Source organism: Perna viridis, chromosome 13 (genome assembly GCF_037379345.1).
Source record: "Perna viridis isolate PV_CMFRI_1.1 ecotype Kerala chromosome 13, ASM3737934v1, whole genome shotgun sequence".
NCBI lineage: Eukaryota > Metazoa > Mollusca > Bivalvia > Mytilida > Mytilidae > Perna > Perna viridis.
In genome coordinates, this window is record NC_142457.1 from 32,054,630 (window position 1) to 32,076,557 (window position 21,928).

General features: G+C 33.7%; 1 protein-coding gene and 1 long non-coding RNA gene across 3 annotated transcripts in view; one reads left to right on the top strand and one right to left on the bottom strand.

Annotated features, from left to right (window-relative positions):
- LOC148600340 (DNA primase small subunit-like) overlaps positions 1 to 21,928 on the top strand; it is a 39,388-nt gene that overhangs the window by 13,807 nt on the left and 3,653 nt on the right. For both annotated transcript variants that reach the window (XM_088557033.1, XM_088557032.1), the window contains exons 2-11: positions 6,411 to 6,568; positions 7,539 to 7,645; positions 10,123 to 10,196; positions 11,954 to 12,090; positions 12,413 to 12,471; positions 17,575 to 17,687; positions 17,944 to 18,026; positions 18,754 to 18,880; positions 19,443 to 19,512; positions 20,860 to 20,924. In XM_088557033.1, the coding sequence (XP_088413159.1) occupies positions 6,411 to 6,568; positions 7,539 to 7,645; positions 10,123 to 10,196; positions 11,954 to 12,090; positions 12,413 to 12,471; positions 17,575 to 17,687; positions 17,944 to 18,026; positions 18,754 to 18,880; positions 19,443 to 19,512; positions 20,860 to 20,924 (993 nt within the window). The remainder of the gene's footprint in view (positions 1 to 6,410; positions 6,569 to 7,538; positions 7,646 to 10,122; positions 10,197 to 11,953; positions 12,091 to 12,412; positions 12,472 to 17,574; positions 17,688 to 17,943; positions 18,027 to 18,753; positions 18,881 to 19,442; positions 19,513 to 20,859; positions 20,925 to 21,928) is intronic.
- LOC148600341 (uncharacterized) lies at positions 1,407 to 3,689 on the bottom strand. Its single transcript, XR_015918143.1, has 2 exons — positions 2,939 to 3,689; positions 1,407 to 1,568 (listed from the first exon to the last, which is right to left on the bottom strand). It is a non-coding gene; the product is annotated as an uncharacterized LOC148600341 (long non-coding RNA).

Below are 21,928 nucleotides of genomic sequence, written 5' to 3' on the forward strand. Positions count from 1 at the left end.
TGATACTTTGCTGTTCTTTCAAGAGTAATCCATTAAACAGAAATAAATAAACAAATATTATGTCAAAACCTCTGATTTGTTTTTCATTGGAATCAGAAACACTGCGGCAGACCCCCTTTTTTTTAAATGCGTTTTTTCAATAAAAAAATACATTTTTGCTTACTAAGAATTCAAAAAAAATATTTAATTTTTTCTGTCACTTGTTTTGTTTGGCAATAAAGTTGCTTGACTTGAAAAATCATGTTTTTCAGCTCCAAAAAATTTTTTGAGGTCGAAAATTTACATTTTAGGGTAAATTTTAGAGCTATTTTCAGTGGAAAAAATGGCGAAAGGTCAGACAAAAAAAGACATTTTGAATTTAAAAGCAGTTTTTAGCACATGACAGTTATTGTTATTGTGGTTATATATGTAAAAACACATTTTTATCAAGAAATAATTGAATTATATTTAAAAACCAACAAGCAAATGTTGAAAAATGGGGGTAAATCAAACATTTTTGAAAATTTCAGATAAAAAAAAAAACGCATATTTATGCTTATATTGATCAAAATATCAACCTACCATATACTTATGTGGTACCATTTTAAAGCTTAAAATCTAAGCTATCACATGAAGATACTTTCATCTTATTTTGCTATAAAATGTTTAATGTGGATGAAAATTTGTTAGGCCTATACCTTAAAGGAAGCCAGACGATAATCAAAATAAACATACATTTTTGCCGCAAAAAGTGGCAAAATAATATTATATCAAGGTCTGGTCAATTCTAAGATTCCTAATGTAGTCTTGTAATGTTTTCTTGTTTAAATAGGGTCTTTTAACATAATAATCTCATTATTATGTTAAAATTGAATAAAATTTCAAAAACAAATGCTGTTTTTCCAAGAAATTGAGAAAATTTTTATGAATACATTGACTTGAACCAATGCGCATCCTTTCACTATGGAACTTTGAAGCCTTAGCTGTTTCCTCATGTGTACTATTATGTACATTCAATGAAAATAAACAAAATATCATCATTTGATTAAGTTTAATGAACTTTTCGAAGTTTCCATTTCAGGCCAGAAGGGTTTCTTCACCAGGATCTACTATGTCTGCCAAATCTACAAAAGAGATTATGTACATAAGGACATTACACCTATTAACATCATTTACCTTATCAATTTACTTACAGTTAGTTTACTTTCTATTAAATCATAATCTGGTTTGCTAACAATCTGAAAAAATGTAAAACTTTATTTGATGTTGGTTGCTCACAAAGCGGTTGACAAAAGATATGGCGAGAAGTTAAAAACACCAAACTTCCTTTTCCAGAATAATTATCTTCATTTCAAAACAAGAAGATTGTTTTATAAGGTTATATTAATGTTATGTTAAATAATTTAATATGAATAATTTCGCTGCGTGATCCGTCTAGTTCTTCTATCAAGTGTTGAACTCTCTTACCAATCAGGATATCGGGTTCAGGTGTGTCTGGAACTACCCTACTTACTGTACCCCACATGGTCCTACCTCAGACTCAGCCCATATTCGTCTCATAGCATAGCCCACTATGCTGCTCAGGCCATCTGAAATAAACAAGTAGTGGAATTCAATGAATATGTACTGTGAAGCAGTTTTAAAGCAGAGTCTAAACACAAAACTAATCGACAGTTCTTGTAAGTAATATATGATTCAAATGTAAATGCTTATTTGTTACCATGATTAAAAGACTCAAAAGTTTTACTATTAAAATAAATAAAGCTACTAAACTAAATCAAAGTATAAAAACTAACTTACCATGAATTCAAAACATCTCCAGAACTCAACAAAATGAAACTAAAATGATGAAAAACAAACAGAAAATAAAACTAAATCATAATAAAATTTACATCAGTGTTTACTTTTTATATGACAAAATAAAATAAATATTTAGGCAGCCTGTTTACTAATACTTTCTTCTGAAATAAATCAATAATTAGAAGAAAAAACACAGTACAAGTATGTTTCATATACATACAACAAAAGATTGGTATTATGAGTCAATCAATGTGATCCGAAAAAGGCAAAAAAAATATTAAACCATAATTAATTAAAATTTAATGATAAATAATGTATATTACTAGGATTTTAAACCTTTTCCAAGCAATTGTACATGTATATGAATATTAAATAAGTAGAGCATCTACAATCCTCTAAAAAATGAATATGTAAGTTAGCTGTTAAAAATTGTACAATATGAATATATAAAGTAAACTTAAGAAGATGCAGGTCATATGTAAAATATGCAATTGCCACATATATAAATCTCATCAAATAAGTTCTATTTATCAAGTAAAGTACAAGCAGGGCTACATGATAATTGTTCTAATAAAAGTCATAATTAATATATATTAACTGATAAAATGAAAACCAGAAAAAAAAGTTGTGTATCATTTGAAGAAGCAATTTAAGGTTGAATTTTTTTTCTACATATGATAATTTTGAATAAATAAAACAGTTAAAATAAATATAAAGAAGGTTTATGCTTAAACATGTGAGTTTCATATAAATTGGGCACTACATATAAATTAAAATTGAATTATCAAGGAAATTAAATGCAATATGTGCAAATTCTCCCAACCAATAGAATAAAGCAAGGTAAAATACGGAGACTTCCGATAATATAGGAAAGTCGATAAAGTCCGAAAGATTTTGAATGGATTGCAATCAAACGTTGGGAGAATTTACCTCATTACATATTCATCGTTTAATAAAAATGTTATGGAAACCTATTCCAACTAATGCTAAATGAGAGTAATCTTCTTTAAATCAGCTCATGCAGAATCAAACGAAAATCAGACCTTCCAAGAAGGTGAATATAGTTTTTAAGCTTGCAGATGATAAAAGGTCACTCTAGAATTTGACCTTACGGAAACAGGGCGATTAGGCTTATATTAGACATAATTTTGGTACTTACCGTAAGTGATTGGCCTCCATGGCCTAGGTCCATCGTTGTCTGCACCACCAGTCAAAAATCCGTCCAGAAAATAGTCGGTAAAAGGCATTTATCCACGAGTGTTCGAAAATCTTAACAGAAGCTATGGCAGATCAGTAACATCCGGTTAGCAAGAACGATAACTGGTCCCGCTTTAATTTTTGTGAAAACCACGCCCTGACCACCCTAATATCCAATCGATTCCGCAAGCTATTATTGTTTTTCTTCTGAAACCAGGGTTACGGATAGACGCAGAAAGGATTAAATTTTCGGAATCCGACTGTCAGTGCATTCCGGGTACGCAAAAACTATTTTTTTTCAACATGTTTTTCCTTAAAATTGCGTAAAAAATATGTTTTGTAACCAAAAAATTAGCCTGACAACCGGATTATCAAAATGGAAGATATTTCCAAAAATTTAAGCCATAAATGAAGAAAATCGGTCCAGTAATAGCTTGCGGAATGAATTTTGAAATAGATATGATCTTTGACACATAGTTTTTCAGGCGGCCATTTTTCTCAAAGTATCGTCACTTCAAACGTTTGTACCAAATGACCATCAACTCCAATGACAATGAAAGTTGTATATTTAGAAAGAGAAATGTCTCATCTTCAATTACATATATTTTTTATTGTCATGCAATGGATTTTTAACCATTTTCTAACTTGTTAAAGTTGACTCAAAATTGAGAATTTTGCTCTCGCAAGAATATCGATAAACGCACTACCGACCTCCCTAGTCCGGGTGTCAAAGAGTAATCAAGGGAACCAAGGTTATAGCGGTAATCAAAAGAGTGTAATCCAGGGACAAAGAATAGGCCTGCAGCAGCGCTACGCTTGTTGTAAAAGGCGACTAAATAGTGCTCAGAAACCTAGCCAGGGGCTAGGCGCGCTGCCCAGAGCAACTGGGATGTGTGCCCCAGGTGGTGGAATGGGGTACCCTTGTCATGTTACATGCTGGGGTTGTCAGGCTAAAATACGAAAAACCTGACCGCAAACCATAGTGGTGCACCGTGTTGGGAAAGATGCCACGTTCCTTGCACGTTAAAGAACCCTGCTGTGGTACTCGATAGGAGTAGGAATGTTTGTGCTCTGCCACAGGAGGCTAAATTGCCCGACCTTACCCATCTTTCCCTTTTTCTAGTGGCAATCAAAATTTGTCGACCCTACTGCCCTTATGTCCCATCCCATTTTTCATTTCATGTTCATTTTATCGTCAATTTCATGTTCATCGTCTAAATGTATCTGAAATATTGCTGCTCGGACGTTAAACCCCAACAAACAAAATATTCTCCCGGAGTAGGAACCATAGGGCTCTGCCACAGGAGGCTAAATTGCCCGACCCTACCCACCTCTCCCTATTTCCAGTGGCAATCAAAATTTGTCTACCCCATTCTCCTGGTGTCCCACCCCTTTTTCCATTCATCATTTCATGTTCATTTTATCATCAATTTCATGTTCATTGTCTGAATATAACTGAAATATTGCTGCTCGGACGTTAAACCCCAACAAACAAACAAACATTTCCCCGGAGTCCCTAATATGCCAATTTCTATGCCATTCTAGTTTCCTGTCATCGATGTTTTCTCCGACAGACAAATTCTCGTCAACTTCAAAACATGTTTCTGGGTTGTCTGAATCCTTCCCACACTTAACTGTCAAATTATGTTCCTTCAGCCATGCAGAGGAGTTTGGGTGGTAGGTGGTATAAACGTCTGTTAATGTTGTCTTGTCAGGGAAGTTTTGTGCGTCCATGTGATGGCATGTCGGTATTTTAATAGCTATGACCAAGCTTGCTAATCATGCTTTTTTACATGGTCCAAGATAGGATTTAACTTGAGACAAGATTTGTAAGAAATGTATTGGTATAAATGTGCAACTAACAGTAAGACTCTAATTCCAGCCAGTGCTGACTATAATTTTTCAAGATGTTTACTATATGACTATATAAATTTTTGCTAAAATTAAACAACCCTGCTAAAAAATAGCCAGTCTAGGGCTGGCGAGCAGTCTACTATTTCTAACTCTGGTAAAATGTGAAATATCATTTTCAATGGGAGCTGGGTAATGTTTTATCTGCTTCAAATGGCAAAGACCCCGATGTAGCAAAAACATTGTCTACTATACATGACAAAGATGTTGTCTTACCAGCAGACAAAGCCCAAAACAACAATGTTTTTGTCTGCGAAACGTTTTACATCCAATGTTTATTATCAGAGGTAGACATAGAAAATAATAGCAGTGATAAGACCTATAGTGCTACCACACTCTCCATAGAGATTGTGGAAAACCATAAATCTGTGCTCTCCTCTTAATCTTCTCTACCAAGGACAATAATTGTGATTTACCGTCTATGTACTGGATTCCTAAACTCTACAATAATCCATACAAACGTTTCATGGATCTGCAAAATGTACCACCAAACCTCTTTCAAAACTTTTAACTTCTATACTCACAACTGTAAAAGAGGGTCTACAGTCCTACCACAATACTTGTTACTCCTGTATTGGTATTAATTCAATGTGGATCCTGAAAAATTCGAAATATCTTTTGGAGACAATCAGTTCAAGACTATTATCTGAATATAATAGCATTAAAACTATAATTTTTCAACACTGTATACTTCTATACCACATAATCAGTGAAAATCCTGACTTAAAAGCATTATACATTGTTGTTTTTCCAAAAAAGAGGGTACACCTAGATACAAATATATAGTTCTTGGTAGAGATTCCTCATACTTTGTAAGAAATAATTCCAAATCATCTCCAAATATACAGAGGAAGATGTTTACAAAATGCTGGAATTTTTAATCGACAACATATATGTATTTGTCCAATGTGGTGTACGTGTTTTTCAACAAATAATCGGCATTTCAATGGGAACAAATTGTGCTCCTTTACTTGTTGACCTATTCTTTCACTCTTATGAGGCTGACTTTATAACTGATCTGATCGGTAGGAAATAATATCGTCTGGCTAGACCCTTTAATCTCAGTTTCTGCTATATAGATGATGTATTATCTTTAAACAATCCTAATTTTGGGGATTTGATACATCACATCTACCCAAAAGAACTTGAGATAAAGGATACTACAGACACTATGAAGTCAGCCTCATATCTTGACCCACACTTAGAAATCAATGGTAAAGGAAAACTATTGACCAAACTTTATGGCCAACATTATTACTTTTCTTTCAAAATTGTCAACTTTCCTTTCATCTGTGGCAACATCCCTTCAACACCTGCGTATGGAGTGTTCATATCACAACTCATACATTACGCCAGAGCTTGCCGAAACTACTCAGCAAGCAACTTTGGGTGCTGTCTGATATATATATAAGTGGTAGCATAAACAACTTTTTGTTTATTGTTGGGGTTTCTTTTCTTGTTTTTTGTTTTTGTTTGTTTTTGCCTAAATGTCATTTGCAATGGTCTTTCTTTATTCTTTTCAGTACCAAAAAGTTATTTCCATAATAGAGAGTTTTCCTTCACACTGAAAGATGATGTCTATATACGATACCAATCCTTCAGTGACCAACAGGAGTTGGAAAAAGAAATACAGAAAAGATGTCCATACAAAATAGATATTGGTGCAGTTTTCACACACAGGGTATAACATATTAGTATAAGCTGCTATAGAGTTATTATCATTGTTTGACACAGTGATTTTCCAACACTTATTTTAGGTCAGATTTTCGGCCCCATTCCCAATGAGAAAAAGGCTCTAAAAATCCCAATTGTGGGTTGTAAAATTCCCAATTGTCAATATACGTCGCCTTGAGATCGTGATCATGTTGTTTTTTTTTCTTCCGTATCATACTCTGTTTATTTACATTTGGATCGTCTTTCGGGGTGTTTCGTTAGTTTTCCTTATATTATCAATGTCATTTTGATTGCATTGCAATCTATTCGATTCTATGTCATCATTGCACTTGAAGGGAACTAAAAAGGTTAAACAGACAGGCTGAAAAATGACCCATACAATATGTCAATAGAATATTTCTGACTGGGCAATTCAATTGCTGGCATGGCAATGTCTCATAATTCCAAGTTCTATCGAAAAAAACAGAGCTCAGCTGATAGTGTTAAATGTCAGAAATTAGATTCATTTGGCTTAAAGAAATCAACATGAAAGAAAACTTAAATTTTAATATACTAATAAATGATTCAAATGACAAATGTTTTATTAATGTTTGAAACTAATGAAATTGGAAAACAAAATGCATTATACAGATGATTTTTTTATGAGAGTTGTACATGTACAAACTTTTCTTCAGTCACTGTTGTATCCAATTTGTCTTCCAAAGGAGATCTGCACTCCCTTCAGTATTGAGGGAACTGTAGTGTTTTTCATTTATATATCATTTCCCAAATTAGCAATTTTACACTTTTTTTGTCCCAAATGCATGGGCCAGGGGCCCCTTCCCAAAAATAGTTGGAAAATCACCCTGCTAAACCTTCAGATATTTTTTTATATTAATTACTTTACAAATTATGTTCTTTGGGTCTTTATTTTTACAATATGATCTTGCCTTTAGCACAGAAGAAAGTACTAATTATTGTCTATTTATACATTTTAGCCTAAAGACCACAAGACAGTTAAAGCAGCAGCATTCCAGGCTCAGGAGAAAGAACTAGTATTTGATATAGATATGACTGATTATGATGAAGTACGATTCTGTTGCTCGTAAGTCTTGTGATTCATGACCTGATTAAGGGAATAGTTAGATAAGATTGGTTTATTGCTTTAAAACATATAGCATCTTACACTGTAACTAATGAATTAAATGTGATTTTTTTCCAATGGAGTTAGTTATATGATCGTATCATTAAAAAGAGGAAAATTCTCCTAACCTTTGTGAATAATGTCATTAGGCAAAATGAACTTGTTTCTAGAATAGAATGCTAAGTATGTAAACCAATTATATAAATCTTCAACTGCTTGGTTATTAGTCCCCTACCAGCTTTAGCCAAGTGAACTTTAGATTTGCACTCCATCAGTCCATTTTTCAGTCAGTCCTGAAAAAATGTAAGTTTTCCACACTTTATTTTCTAAAAGCTTGTAGATATTTTTGTACATTTGTATATGAGTTACAGATTAAGTTAACATTTCATTCCGCTTTGCTGATTTTTGTACGAGTTACGGCCCTTGAACTTTGAAAAATTTACAGAAATTTACGTTTTCTGCACTTTTTTCTAAATGACTGCAGATATTAAGCTGATTTTTGGTATGAGTCTATCCTGATGAGTTGCAGATCAAATTTAGGTTTCATTCCTCTTCACTGATTTTTGTCAGAGTTATGGCCCTTAGTATTTGGGTCAGTGATATAAACAGCTGGTAGGGGACTATGTATTGTTTTGTAATACTCTCAGAATGCTTGTATTTTGTATATATTGTATTTTTGTTAAGGTAGTTGACATATTTTGATTGGTGAATTTTTAGTTGACTTTGGAAAATATACAATCATATTACAGGGTCATAATATGTAGAAATTTCTTGTCCAGACAATAACATGAGTGTAAGATACTGTTTTAACTTGAAGTATGTGCATAATTTTCCATTTTCAAATTTAGCTTTTGTGGAGTACCAACTATCTCTATATGTGAAATATGTTAGAAAGAGTGTCAAGCCATTAAGGAAACCAAGATTCTAGCCAAAATAAAAATAATGTAATCCAGGGACAAAGACCAGACATGGAAAACAGACACACACAACAAAGAACATAAAGTAACTAAATCATACATACTAAGTAACAAAAGCAAATGAGCAACTCGGACTCCACTAAAAACTTGGAGCATGGACCAGGTGCACTGGTAGGGTAAGCTTCCTGCTTTGAACAAGTGTTAATTATTTCTATTTTTTTATTTTTTACTTAATAAGTGCTAGAAATTCCATCTTCATCACTATACTTGATATGAATGTCATTTTGCAGGGTAGCTGGCCTAGGTCATTTACCGAGGTCATGGACCTCCAACCCTTTAAAATGTCTCTTTATTGTGGACTTTCAATTTTTCCTAAATAGACCATTGTTTGGATGATTTGAAAAGTCTGGGAGCTTCAGCCATAGGTGTTAACCCTTCCAGTTTTACCTTTTGACCCACAAAAAAAGTCTCCTTTGCAGGAGGCATGATCTCCTAGTTTCAAGAATACCTCTCGTAAAAACCTCCCGTATTTGAATTTATCAAAATTTCATCAAATTTTGTCCACCATTTTTGTTTATGTCAACAATTGTGTGGGTCGCAAAAGTGCTTTATTGTCAAAATGCTTCATAGAACAGCTGATCCACATACAAGTCTCTCTAGAATTATCTTCGTTCATATCAACAAATAGCATGAGTTACAATTTCGAATGGATAGTTATGTCAAGATTTTACAAACTTTGTGGCTGAACACAACCTGCCATTCTGTGTGGTCGATATCATTTTACCAATTTGAAAAAAAAATTCCCTGACAGTAAAATTGCAGAGAAATTTTAATGTAAAAGGACTAAATGCACCCAAATCATAAAGCAGGTTACCGTGCCAGATCTTGAGGCTGCAAATGTACAGTGATTGAAAACTGTCAACTCAAACCATTCAGTATTTTATGTGATGAAAGCAATAGTTGAGGTGCCAAAAAGTTCGTTGCTTCTCCTGGTTGCATTTTTAAAGATGGAAGCAGGATTCATTGACATGCCAGGGATGAGCATTGGAACAGGGCAAAATTTATTGTATGCCATACCAAGCATCTCTTCTGTGAATACATGTATAATTCATTTTGTTGATTCATTTGTATAATCATGTATTTTGTTTTGAAAAAAAAATATGTAAAATCCTCTTTTTTATTTGATTTAAAACATAACAAAATATGTCAATAATGTCATCACGCAAAATCTTCCGCAATTTTATGATGGATTGCAAGAGATCTCCCACAGTTAGATTTGACTAGGTTAACTGGTATGGGTTCAGCTTTTAGTAAGTAAATTCAAACTCATGGAAATTTGTAAGCTACTTATATTTCTAAATGAGGATAAACATCTAGTGTTGTCTAGTGAGAATGATTTAGTTTAACTGAAGTGTATTTATCAGAACTACAGATGAGTTACATGTTTAGTCAAATTGTTTTTGAATTGTTCTGATATAGATGCAATATTTTACTTATTTTTGTTTTTTTCTTTTCTTTCAGAGGAGCAGATATATGCAGTAAATGCTGGCCATTGATGCAGATTGCTATAAAGATTGTGGACAGAGCTCTTAGAGGTATTTTTCACCTGAATATAGCTGAAATATTGCTGCTTGGGCGTTAAACCCCAACAATCAATCAATCTTAGAGGTATTTGGGCATTACAGACTTTGACATGACACATTTCTGGGGTGTTCTCTTTTACTGATTCTCCATAATTTACTAAAATTTGGCTGCAATCTTGCTTGACAATTTATCATTGAATGGGAAATCCAGAAATTATCAGGACAGTGGGTATTGTGGACAAGATAAATCCATGTGACCGAACTAATTTTTACCTGACTGAATATTTTAATTTAATGGATCATATTTTGTCCTACATTAATGTCTTGACATTTAACAATCAAAACTGAATAAAATAGTAAAAATCTTGAAACTGCACTCTGGAATGGCATCAGAAATCAAGCATTTATTCCTGTATCTTATCAGACTTGTCAGTCAGTCCGACGGAATTTTGTTTTCACTGAAATCTCACTGTAGCAATATAATTTTTTTTAAAAAAGCAAGAAGTTTGAGATTTTATGAATCATTTTCACAAAATACAAGAGATACCTTCCGTCAATAAGGCCAAAACCAAAAAAAATAATCTTGTTTCCTGTTAGCAGCAAGAAGAAAATAGGGAAATTACAGTCAAACCTCAGTAGCTCGAACTCCAAGGGACCATTGAAATGTGTTCGAGTTATCGGGAGTTCAAGAAATTGAAGTGCGTATATTTCTGGATTTTTTTCGGTGCCGCTCCGAGTTTGACTTTAACGTTAGAAATTGCCTACTTCCTACATAGTTGTGTTAGTTCGTGGATCTTTTTCGTTCGTTTTCGGAAGAATATGTTGATTTGTGGACATTAAAAATGCTGTGTTCGCTTTTAAAAACGTTCAGAGTTAGAGTTCATCAGTAAATAATTTGTTTTCATCCGATTTTCTTTCATGCTTTTATCATACCGACTTCAGAGCATTCTTCAAACAGTGTTACGTTAAAGATCAAAACTACCTAATTAGTGATGACTTAAATTTTACCTGTAATTAACTAAAATGACACTGATTAATGATAGGGTTTCAGTTTTTCACACCTTTTATTACCCAAGCTGACAAAATTGCTGATGAGTTCGAGATAGTGAGGGTTATTCTCCAAGATTTGTTACCGAAAGGACCGACTAGTCAGTTCGAGTGTTCGAGAAATCCAAGGTTATTTCTATTGATTACACAGGAGAAAATTTTGGTACTTTGAATTGTGTTCGAGAAATCCCGGGTGTTCGAGCCATCAGAGTTCGAGTGAGTAAAGTTCGACTGTACTTCTTTTTTTGTTGTTGAATATTTTACATTGAGTTTAGGGGAAGGAATTAAGACTTTAACAGTGCTTGAGCCAGAATGGCCATAAAATGTTTAGGGTAGGCACAAAAAAAATAGGGTTGGTAGGGTATCAGAAAACAGACATAAAATCAAATTCAGAATAGCAATAGTTTTGAAGTCAAGGCAGGAATTATAGGAGTAAGTACTTTTGGGACTGATATGGTGTTCTTTCGAGACATTCAAAACTGCCAATTTGACATAACATTACATTGGAAAATGCCATCACAGTTATTGACTTTCAACTAGGATGCTGTCCAATATCAACATTTTGTATGATTGGAAGATATACCTACCTGACATGATGGCACATACAACTTCACGTATGGCAGAATTGATTTTTTTAACTGTGTTTAATTGTTCCATAGAATTTTCAACCTCTGCCTTTATTTTTTCTGAAATGGGTCACTTAAAGTTCAATTCCTTTATAGAGGACTTTGGTTTCAAGCACCTGTTCTGGATCTACTCAGGGAGACGTGGTGTCCATTGTTGGGTATGTGATGAGAATGCCCGAAAGCTGTCACAGACTGGGCGATCAGCCATTGCAGAATACTTGAGTGTTGTTAAGGTAAAGTTTTCACAGACTGCAGTGTTTCAGGCTTAATTTTATTTTTAGGTTTTATAGGAAAACTACAAATGAAGATTAACTTTCCCAGGCCTGGTTGCCACTCTACCCTATCTGTTGTCCATTTGTCCATCACTCATATAGGTACTTACTATGTGTAATCTGTAACTCAAATTTGTAACCCACACCATAGTTTTTTTACTTACTTAGTGTTTATTTATATTTTGGGTACGAAGGTAGAAGACAAGCACATAATCAAAACTCCATGAACATTACTTTTTGAAATACTATATTGTTTCAGTATTTGATTTTTTATACTTTGTAGGGTGGTGAAAACCAGACAAAGAAAGTGTCATTGGATGCTCCTATCCATCCTTCTATCAGGTTGGTATTTATATCAATTTTGACAGGTCTTTTAGGGTTTAGATATACTTTCAAAATTGTAAGGTCCTGGACTAAGGTAAACAAAAAGTCTTCAATACAGTCAAAAATGGCCAGAGCCTAAGTAGATTAAAGTTCAGTGGTTTTAGGTTAGATCTTTAGACTATTTCAATCACTTTTTAGTCCATTGACTTGCAGATAAAAATAATAAAAAAAAGTTAACTGGTTATATAGAAAAACTTTTGGAGAAGATACTGGTTTTTGTCTGTGCCCTGGTGCTGAACAGCTATTGCTATTACTTGGTACACTACACTCAAATTGGAGCTCTAAATCCGTGTTAGTCGATGAAACGCTGTGTCAGTCAGACTTTTTCGCAGTGAAATGTGAATGTTACACCCACACATCTGGGACATTGTATATTCCGGTAGTTAATTGTGTATAGAGAATCACTGACCTGGGTGTGAAATTTATCCAGAACCGTGTAGTTAATCTCATTGATCTCTGTCGACAATATGGACATTAGTACTGAGCTCCCAAAATTCAATGGGGATCCCTAAAAATTACAACGGGAATCTGGAGGACTAGTGAAAATTCTTAATCCAATCGCCAACATTTATACTAGTAACACGAGTCAAAAGTTGATTTGTCCAGCTTTAATTCTAACTGTTGGCACAATAAAACAGCAGTTGAGACAATTGGCATGTGGTACTTAATGTTTGACAAATATAACTTGAAAATCAACATTGGTCGGCATCAATGAAAGTTTGACATTGTTTAACAAAACCTATCATTGAAATAAAGATATAAGTAGGTTGTATTAGAAGCGTACTTTAAGTAAGAAATCTCTCAGAGTTAACTTGAAGCATTTTTAGCGCTTGAAAACAACCGGCTGAGTTTGCTGTCTCGTCCTCTTTTGGACTACGTATTGTAACTTATAATTATTATTGACAATGTTAGCAGTCCTGATTAAAGGCTTCTACTTTACAATTTTTGTGTACTCATATAGATGTCTTGGGATGTGTAATTAGTTTCTTTTAATTCTGGAAAAGCTGTTCAATTATTAAAACTATCAGAAACTGAAAACATCACTAGACTGTTTTTACAAGTCTGTCACTCGAATCAGATCACAACAATCAATACTTTCAAAGTGTTTAATTTATAATTATTAGTAGTAATTGTCAATTTAAAAGTACAAAATTAAGATATCAAAAGATTTCATTATTTCTGGATACAAATACGAAGTAATGTTTCTACATGATATCTCCCACTCATTGGACTTCTACATGATATCTCCCACTCATTGGATGTATCTGTGAAATAACTCATTAACAAATGATAAACATGTACAAAAACAATCAGATGATGCTGAATTTTTAATGACATGACAAAGTTTGCATCTTAATTGGAGTGCTCTGAATTACCCGAGAAACAGAAACAGAATATACATTGTATCTTACAATGAATTCCCCGATATGCCTTATTGAATATTATGACTATTCATTGAAATTTACGACTGCGATCTTCACTCACTCGAACTTGGATGGCTCGAACACCCGGGATTTCTCAAACATTTCAAAGAACCAAAATTTTCCCCTATATAATCAGTATGAATGACCTTGGATTTGTCAAATTTGATTTCTCGAACACTCAAACTGGCTAGTTGGTCCGTTCCGTAATAAATCTTAGAAAATAACCCTCATGGACTCAAACATAAAAGGTGTGAAAAAGTGAAATCCAATGCCATCTTAGTTAATTACAGGTAGAATTTAAGTCATCATTAATTGGATAGTTTTGATCTTAACATAGTACTGATTGAAGTTCGAGAAAATAGCCAAAGTCATGAAAGCATCAAGGAAAATCAGATGAAAACTAATTATTGACTAAGGAACTGGAACTCTGAACATTTTTAAAAGCAAACACAGCATTTTCAATGTCCACAAGTCAACATAATCTTCTAAAAGGGAATGAAAAAGATCCACAAACTAACAAAACTGCGTTGGAAGTAACTTAAGCAATTTCTAATGATAAAGTCAAACTCGGACTGAAAACAATCCAAAATTTTTACAGACTTCAATTTCTCGAACTCCTGATAACTCCAACACTTTTCAGTGATGCCTTGGAGTTCGAGCTACTGAGGTTTGACTGTATTACAATATACAAACGGTCAGTGTTGGCTAGGTGGAATCTCGGTAAACACTCAATTTGACAGTGTAACACCGAGTTTCACTCAGGTCGGAGTTGAGTGTTAGAAAAACAAATGTCCCTGAAAGAGTAATCAAGGGGACCAAGGTTATGGTGGTAATCAAAAGAATGTAATCCAGGGACAAAGACCAGACATGGAAAACAGACATACACAACAAAGAACATAAAGTAACTAAAATCATACATACAAAGTAACAAAAGAAATGAGCAACTCGGACTCCACTAAAACTGGGAACATTGACCAGGTGCACCGGTAGGGTAGATGTCCTCTGCTTTTCTAGAAACACCTGCCAAGTTGCTTATAAAAAGTCAAGTCCGGGGTAGACGAAAGAGGAAAGGAAAACTATGACAAGTTGAACAAATTAGTTTTCATAGCGTAGATGGATACACCGTAACGATCCACGAGTTCATGATGACGGCCATAAAACTTTTGTAGCATTTTGTATCAACATAACCCTGCTCCAGAAGCCTATTTGTTGGAATTCTAGTGTGATACAAAAAGTTTGTGTAGTCTCGGCAAGCTCTGGCATGACGTATGAATTGTGATATGAACACTCCATACGCAGGTGTTGAAGGGATGTTGCCACAGATGAAAAGAAAGTTGACAATTTTGAATGAAAAGTCATTACGTTTGTCGTAAAGTTTGGTCAATAGTTTTCCCTTACCATCGATTTCTAAGTGTACAAATGTAGGTCAAGATATGAGGCTGACTTTGCAGTGTCTGTAGTATCCTTTATCTCAAGTTCTTTTTAGTAGATGCGATGTATCAAATCCCCATAATTAGGATTGTTTAAAGATAATACATCATCTATATAGTGGAAACTGAGATTAAAGGATCTAGCTAAACGATATTCTTTCTTTCGGATCAGATCAGCTATAAAGTCTGCCTCATAATAGTGTAGGAATAGGTCAGCAAGTGGAGGAGCACAATTTGTTCCCATTGGAATGCCGACTGTTTGTTGGAAAACACGTCCACCACACTGGACAAATGTTATCAATTTAAAATTGCAGCATTTTGTAAACATTTTCTTCTGTATATTTGGAATATGATTTGGAATTATTTCTTACAAAGTATGAGGAATCTCTACCATATAGAGAACTATATATTTGTATCTAGGTGTACCATCTTTTTGGGAAAAACAATGATGTATAATATTTTTAAGTCGGGATTTTTACTGAGTATGTGGAATAGAAGTATACAGTGTTGAAAAATCATAGGTTTTAATGCTATTATATTCTGATGATAGTCTTGAACTGATTGTCTCCAAAAGATCTTGCGAATTTTTCAGGATCCACATTGAATTAATACCACTACGGGAGAAACAAGTGTAGTGGTAGGATTGCAATCCCTCTTTGACAGCTGTGAGTATAGAAGTGGAAAGTTTTGGAAGAGGTTTGGTGGTACATTTTGCAGATCCAGCTATGTAACGTTGTTTGTATGGATTCTTGTGGAGTTTAGGAATCCAGTACATAGACAGTAACTCACAGTCAACGTCCTTGGTAGAGAGACCAAGAGAGGATTGCACAGATTTATGGTTTTTCATAATTTCTTCTTTGGAGAGTGTGGTAGCAGTAAATGTCTTATCACTGCTATTATTTTCTGCGTCTTCCTCTGATAACAAACGTTGGATGTAAAACGTTTTTCAGACAAAAACAATGTTGTTTTGGACTTGGTATGCTGGTACAACAACATATTTGTCATGTATAGTAGACGATGTTTTTGCTATATCAGGGTCGTTGAAAACTGATGTAGCATTGGCACTCATTGACCTACTTAAAACTTTCATTTGTTTCAAAATTAAGGACCTCATGGCCTTTAACCACTCTGACAGAGAATCAGTGTCTTCTTGTTCTCATTTTATCCATTTTCTTATGTAGTCCTCCATGGCATCCATAAGAACTTTAAAGCTACAATTCCAACTTTTTCAATCTCCCGTAATGACGTGACGGGATGGACCATATTTGAATTGAGAGTTTTTGCAAGAACAGTCAGGTGGTTTAGCCTCGAGGTCCTCAGTCTTGAAGTTCTGCAATAGCCTTTTATAATTGAAAATTTTGGCTGCAATGGGTGAAGTATAGGAATATGGAATAATTGGTATGGATTTGTCTTTGAAATATGGGGGAATTTTGTTGGTAACATTTTTGAGATGGAGGATGTTAGCCAAATTAATTGCATCTATACCTTTGTTGACAAATAGTACTGGAAGAAATGATCGTTTTTCTTCATCTTGACTTTTCACATAAACTGGTTTAAAGAGTCTGTGGAAACCAATATCTAAAATGATGGCAATAAGTCTGTGAGGTAGGTGCAGAAACAGGAGTGTCAAGACTTGTTTTGTAAAGGGAGTGTAGTAAAGTGAGAGGTGTAGAATAGAGTTTGGTTCTAATGTGATTTTAAGTCCAAGAGGTTTTTGTATGAAAGGAAGGAGACCATCTATTGAGACATCATGTAATGATGAGTGTAGTGTAGTTCATTATGGTCATTTAAAATAGTTAAAAAAGATCATCTCTGAAACTACTTGACCAATTCAGTTAAATTAAACTTGGTATGAATGTTCCTTAGGGTATCCTACTTAGAACTGATGCAAGCTTTAATTTCAATACAATTTGAAACTGTACAAACCAACTTACTCTTTAATTTAACAAATCCTTCAGTACTAGAGTTTTTTGGTTAAGACAAGTTACCCTGTACAGTGTTCTAGGATTCCTATTTCCCGTTACCCGGGGCATATGAAATTTGGGTCAGGGAAAGTTAGGTACTTCCTATGTTGTAAGGATTTGTTTTGTTAGGAAAGCAGTCATTGACTGTGGGAAAGTTGATTTTATATGGATTTTTCTTGAGGAAACTTCAATTTCTGAAAAATCCTAGAACACTGCTGTAACTGTATAACATCTCAATTACAGAAAAGCTCTAGAAATCACAGAACAGAGATTTGTCAGTTATGCAGCAGAGAAACAAGACTTCCTGGGAGATGAAGAGAAACAGGCTAAAGTCATGGGTTTGGTCACAGATGAAAATATCCTTGTTTAGAAATTTAATGTAAAAATTATATTCATGGGTTAGGTCACTTGTGAAAATATCCTTGGTTAAAAATTTAGTAAAATTACATTCTTGGGTTTTGTTAATGATGAATATATCCTTATTTAGAAATTAAGTAAAAATACATTCATTTGTTTAGAAAATGATAAAAAATAATTTTGTTCAGAAATTAAGTAAAAATTACATGTACGTTCATTGAATTAATCACAAAGGTTTTCCTTGACTGGTCTAACAGTTCAGAGAGAATTGGGAAAAGAAAGATGTCTTCAGCAGATTTGATAAGTCAAAGCAGAGATGGGAAGCATTGTGTAAAATGGTATTTAACTAGTGATATTGTTTGTCTCAGTGTAAACAGTATTTAACTAGTGATATTTTTTGTCTCAGTGTAAAACGGTATTTGGCCAGTGATATTGTTTGTCTCGGTGTAAAATGGTATTTGACTAGTGATATTATTTGTCGCAGTGCAAACGGTATTTAACCAGTGATGTAGAACTGTAAAAGAAATGACACTTGGTCTGATATTTAGTTGACAAAAAAGTTGCAAATGAATACTAACACACTATATTTTAAAGCAGTCCTCAGCATGACATGGGTTGTGTCCTAATGGTATGACTTATGATGTACCAAAGTTCTCAACCCAGCATGGGTAGAGTTTGGATTGATATTACATAAAATGAGAACATGACTTTTTGTAGGTTTGTAAGTCAAGAATTTCTGGCTGATGTATGTATTGTATTGTTTTGTTTTCATTTTTTTTTTATGTTTCTAGAGTATATATGGGAAAACTTTCATTGTACCTGTGCTTAATGTTGTTTTGGGGCCAACTGCAGCCCGTCACTGTGGTGTGAAGGTTTCCTCATAATTCATTTGTGCTGACATTTTTCATCCTGGTGGGGTTGTTTTCTCTTTGACATATTCACCATATCCATTCTCATTTTATTAGTAATATTGAGTTGTGCTTGCCTCCGGTGTGAAAGGTCTTGTCATACATGCACCAAGACTTCAGGTTTCACAGTAAATGATCAAATGGAGTTTTATTTTAGGTTGACACACAAAAGTATGTAAAGGAAGAGATAATGCTTCAATATTGTTACCCACGGCTTGATGTAAATGTAAGCAAGGGAGTGAACCATTTACTTAAAAGTCCATTCTGTGTTCATCCTAAAACTGGTAAGTGTTACTTTCTAAATTGGCATTTTCTGACAATGCTAACTGAACATGTTTGAGTTTTGTTGTGTATTTTTATTATTAAATATGCTGTATGAATTAGGAAGATCTTGCAATTTTTGATTTTTTAGCAAAAAAAAGACAATTTGGATTTATTTCATTGTCAAATTCCATCCCCTGTTGCCCATAAGATAATTCCTCATACCCAAGACAATCATCATTCCATTATTTTTTCTTTATCAAATATTTACATCATCAAATTGAAATTTTTTATTTTAAAATTCTTCTAAATTTTAACTGTTATTTCTTATTATTCTTGATATTTGTTTTCAAATGAATTAATACTTTAAAAACTGATACTCCCCCATTCAAAATCCCCCATACACTTTCCCAATTCACAACCCCCATTCCCCCTTTCCCCATAAACCAAAGAATGGTAGATTTACCCCATAAAAGTACTTTACATTGATAAACATTTGAAAGAGTAATCAAGGGGACCAAGGTTCTAGCGGAAATAAGTTACATTTTATGTAAAGTATTCATATCCTGAATCGTATCATTTCAGGGAGAGTTTGTGTTCCTATAGATCCTGAAAATGTAGATAGCTTTGATCCTTTCAAAGTTCCAACAATCAGGTAAGAAAAATAGATCATTTAGAGGAATATATATAAAACCTAAGGTTATAAAGTGTAATAGTGTAGGTTCTCAGGCATTGCCACATCCCTAAAACACTCCTGCCTGTAGGTTCTCAGGCATTGCCACATCCCTAAAACACTCCTGCCAGTAGGTTCTCAGACATTGCCACATCCCTAAAACCCTCCTGCCTCTGTAATTTTTATTTTGCAGCTTAAAAATTGAAAAATTAGATAATCCAAATTTTGTTTGTGTGTGTGTGTGTGTCAGAAAATGGTTTTGGTTAAATAAGTTTGTCATTGAATCATTTGCATGCTTGATGGGAAGGTCCAAAATGTTTCAAGAGATAAACCTGAATAAACCAAAAACTTCTACACACCGAACCCTGAATGAACCAAAAACTTCTCCACGCCAAACCCTGAATAAACCAAAAACTTATCCACATCAAACCCTGAATAAACCAAAAACTTCTCCACATCAAACCCTGAATAAACCAAAAACTTCTCCACATCAAACCCTGAATAAACCAAAAACTTCTCCACACCAAACCCTGAATAAACGAAACCTTTCTACATCAGACACTTTTTAAATCCCTTTCAATTTAAACAAATTTTGAACCTGAGTAAGCAGAAAAAATTCTACAGTTTGAAAAGGGTTTTGTTTACACGTTTCACAGTACTATTGAAAAATAGAATTGATAATAAAGTAACTAAATCCAAAATAGTAAATACTTTCAGAGATTTTACACTTGTGTAAAGACATCTTAAGCCCCAACAATAAAATCATGGAATCAACGGTAACAGAATGATGGCAATTCTATAAATTGGAATTAAGTAGCTGTCTTTGTAAGAATCATGCAAAATCTGAAAAATGTGGTACACCCCAAGAAAGGCTACATATTTTTATTTTTGTAATTAAATTGTTTTATGGGTCTATGCTACAAAATGTGTAATTATTCATTCAAATCTGCCTGCTCTTTGGAGATAATCAACATTGAAAATCCAGTAGATTCTATTGTATTTGGGTGTCATTTACCGAGTTATCCCCCTTAATTTTGAAATCTGCAGTGCATTCTATGTACTTTTTATCTCCTATGAGCTCGGGTTATATGAAAAACCACATCTTAATTTCTGTTTAATATTATGACACTTCAAACGAAATATCAAAAATAAAAATATATTGGCTTTTTACCCATGAATCTAATTTTGCATGATCCTGAGCTGGAGTGCTAAATACACATTAATGACCAATGCCTGACTATGGATAGGCGCATGGAATCTGTGGTGCATTGTACTCATTATTACATGTAATTTTCTGCTGAATTATAAATCTTATGTCATTCATTTCAGTGCAATAGTAGAAGAATTAAATAGAACTACAGACTCAAAAGATGAAGAGAGTAAAAAGATCAAAGGTGATAGTACTTTAATGTAGAAGATCATAGATAATAGCACTGTAATGAAAAAGGTCAAAGGTGACATTTGATATTTATTAAAAGCATTCTGAGAATTTATAAAAAATTAAAACTGATTACTTTTTACAATCATGCCTGAAGGTAAATCATTCCTAATATTTATGGTATATTGGTTTTCCTTATTTTTCTCCAAAGAATTAACATACTTAAGAACTTTTTTGAAAAGCAATAATAAAGGCAACTTTTTACCACATATTATATGAATTTTGTATGGAATTTTCACTATTTTGCAAACTTGGTATATATAATTTCATGTAAATTTATACAAAGAACACTCAACTGACAATCATTGTATTTCAAAAAGAAAATTGGGGTTCACCGAACTTTTTTTCTTGTAATATTAAAGTAGCCTAAAAATCCCAATTGCATCCTGTAATTAGAACATTAAAATTTCCCTCCAACTCCCATTGATAGAGGTTTTCACAATTATTGTTTGAAATATTATCATACTAATTTATATGTAAAAAGTTCCTAAAAAATCATTTAATGTTATTTCAGACAGCATTAATAAATTGTACAAAATGTATATTTCTCTGTGGTTTTGCAAGATGTCGGAAAAGAAAGCCTCATGTAATGGGTATGACCTACCTAAAATGAGACTTACATGCTGCACAGTTGTTTTACTGATTCACCATAATATGTACGGATTGTAACTTTACAGATTGTGGGTCTGAATTGAAAGCTTGTATGGAAAGAGTAATCAAGGGAACCAAGGTTATAGCGGTAATCAAAAGAATGTAATCCAGGGACAAAGACCAGACATGGAAAACAGACATACACAACAAAGAACATAAAGTAACTAAAATCATACATACAAAGTAACAAAAGAAATGAGCAACTTGGACTCCACTGAAAACTGGGAGCATGGACCAGGTGCACCGGTAGGGTAAGCATCCCCTACTTTTCTAGAAACACCCACCGAGTTGCTTATAAAAAGTCAAGTC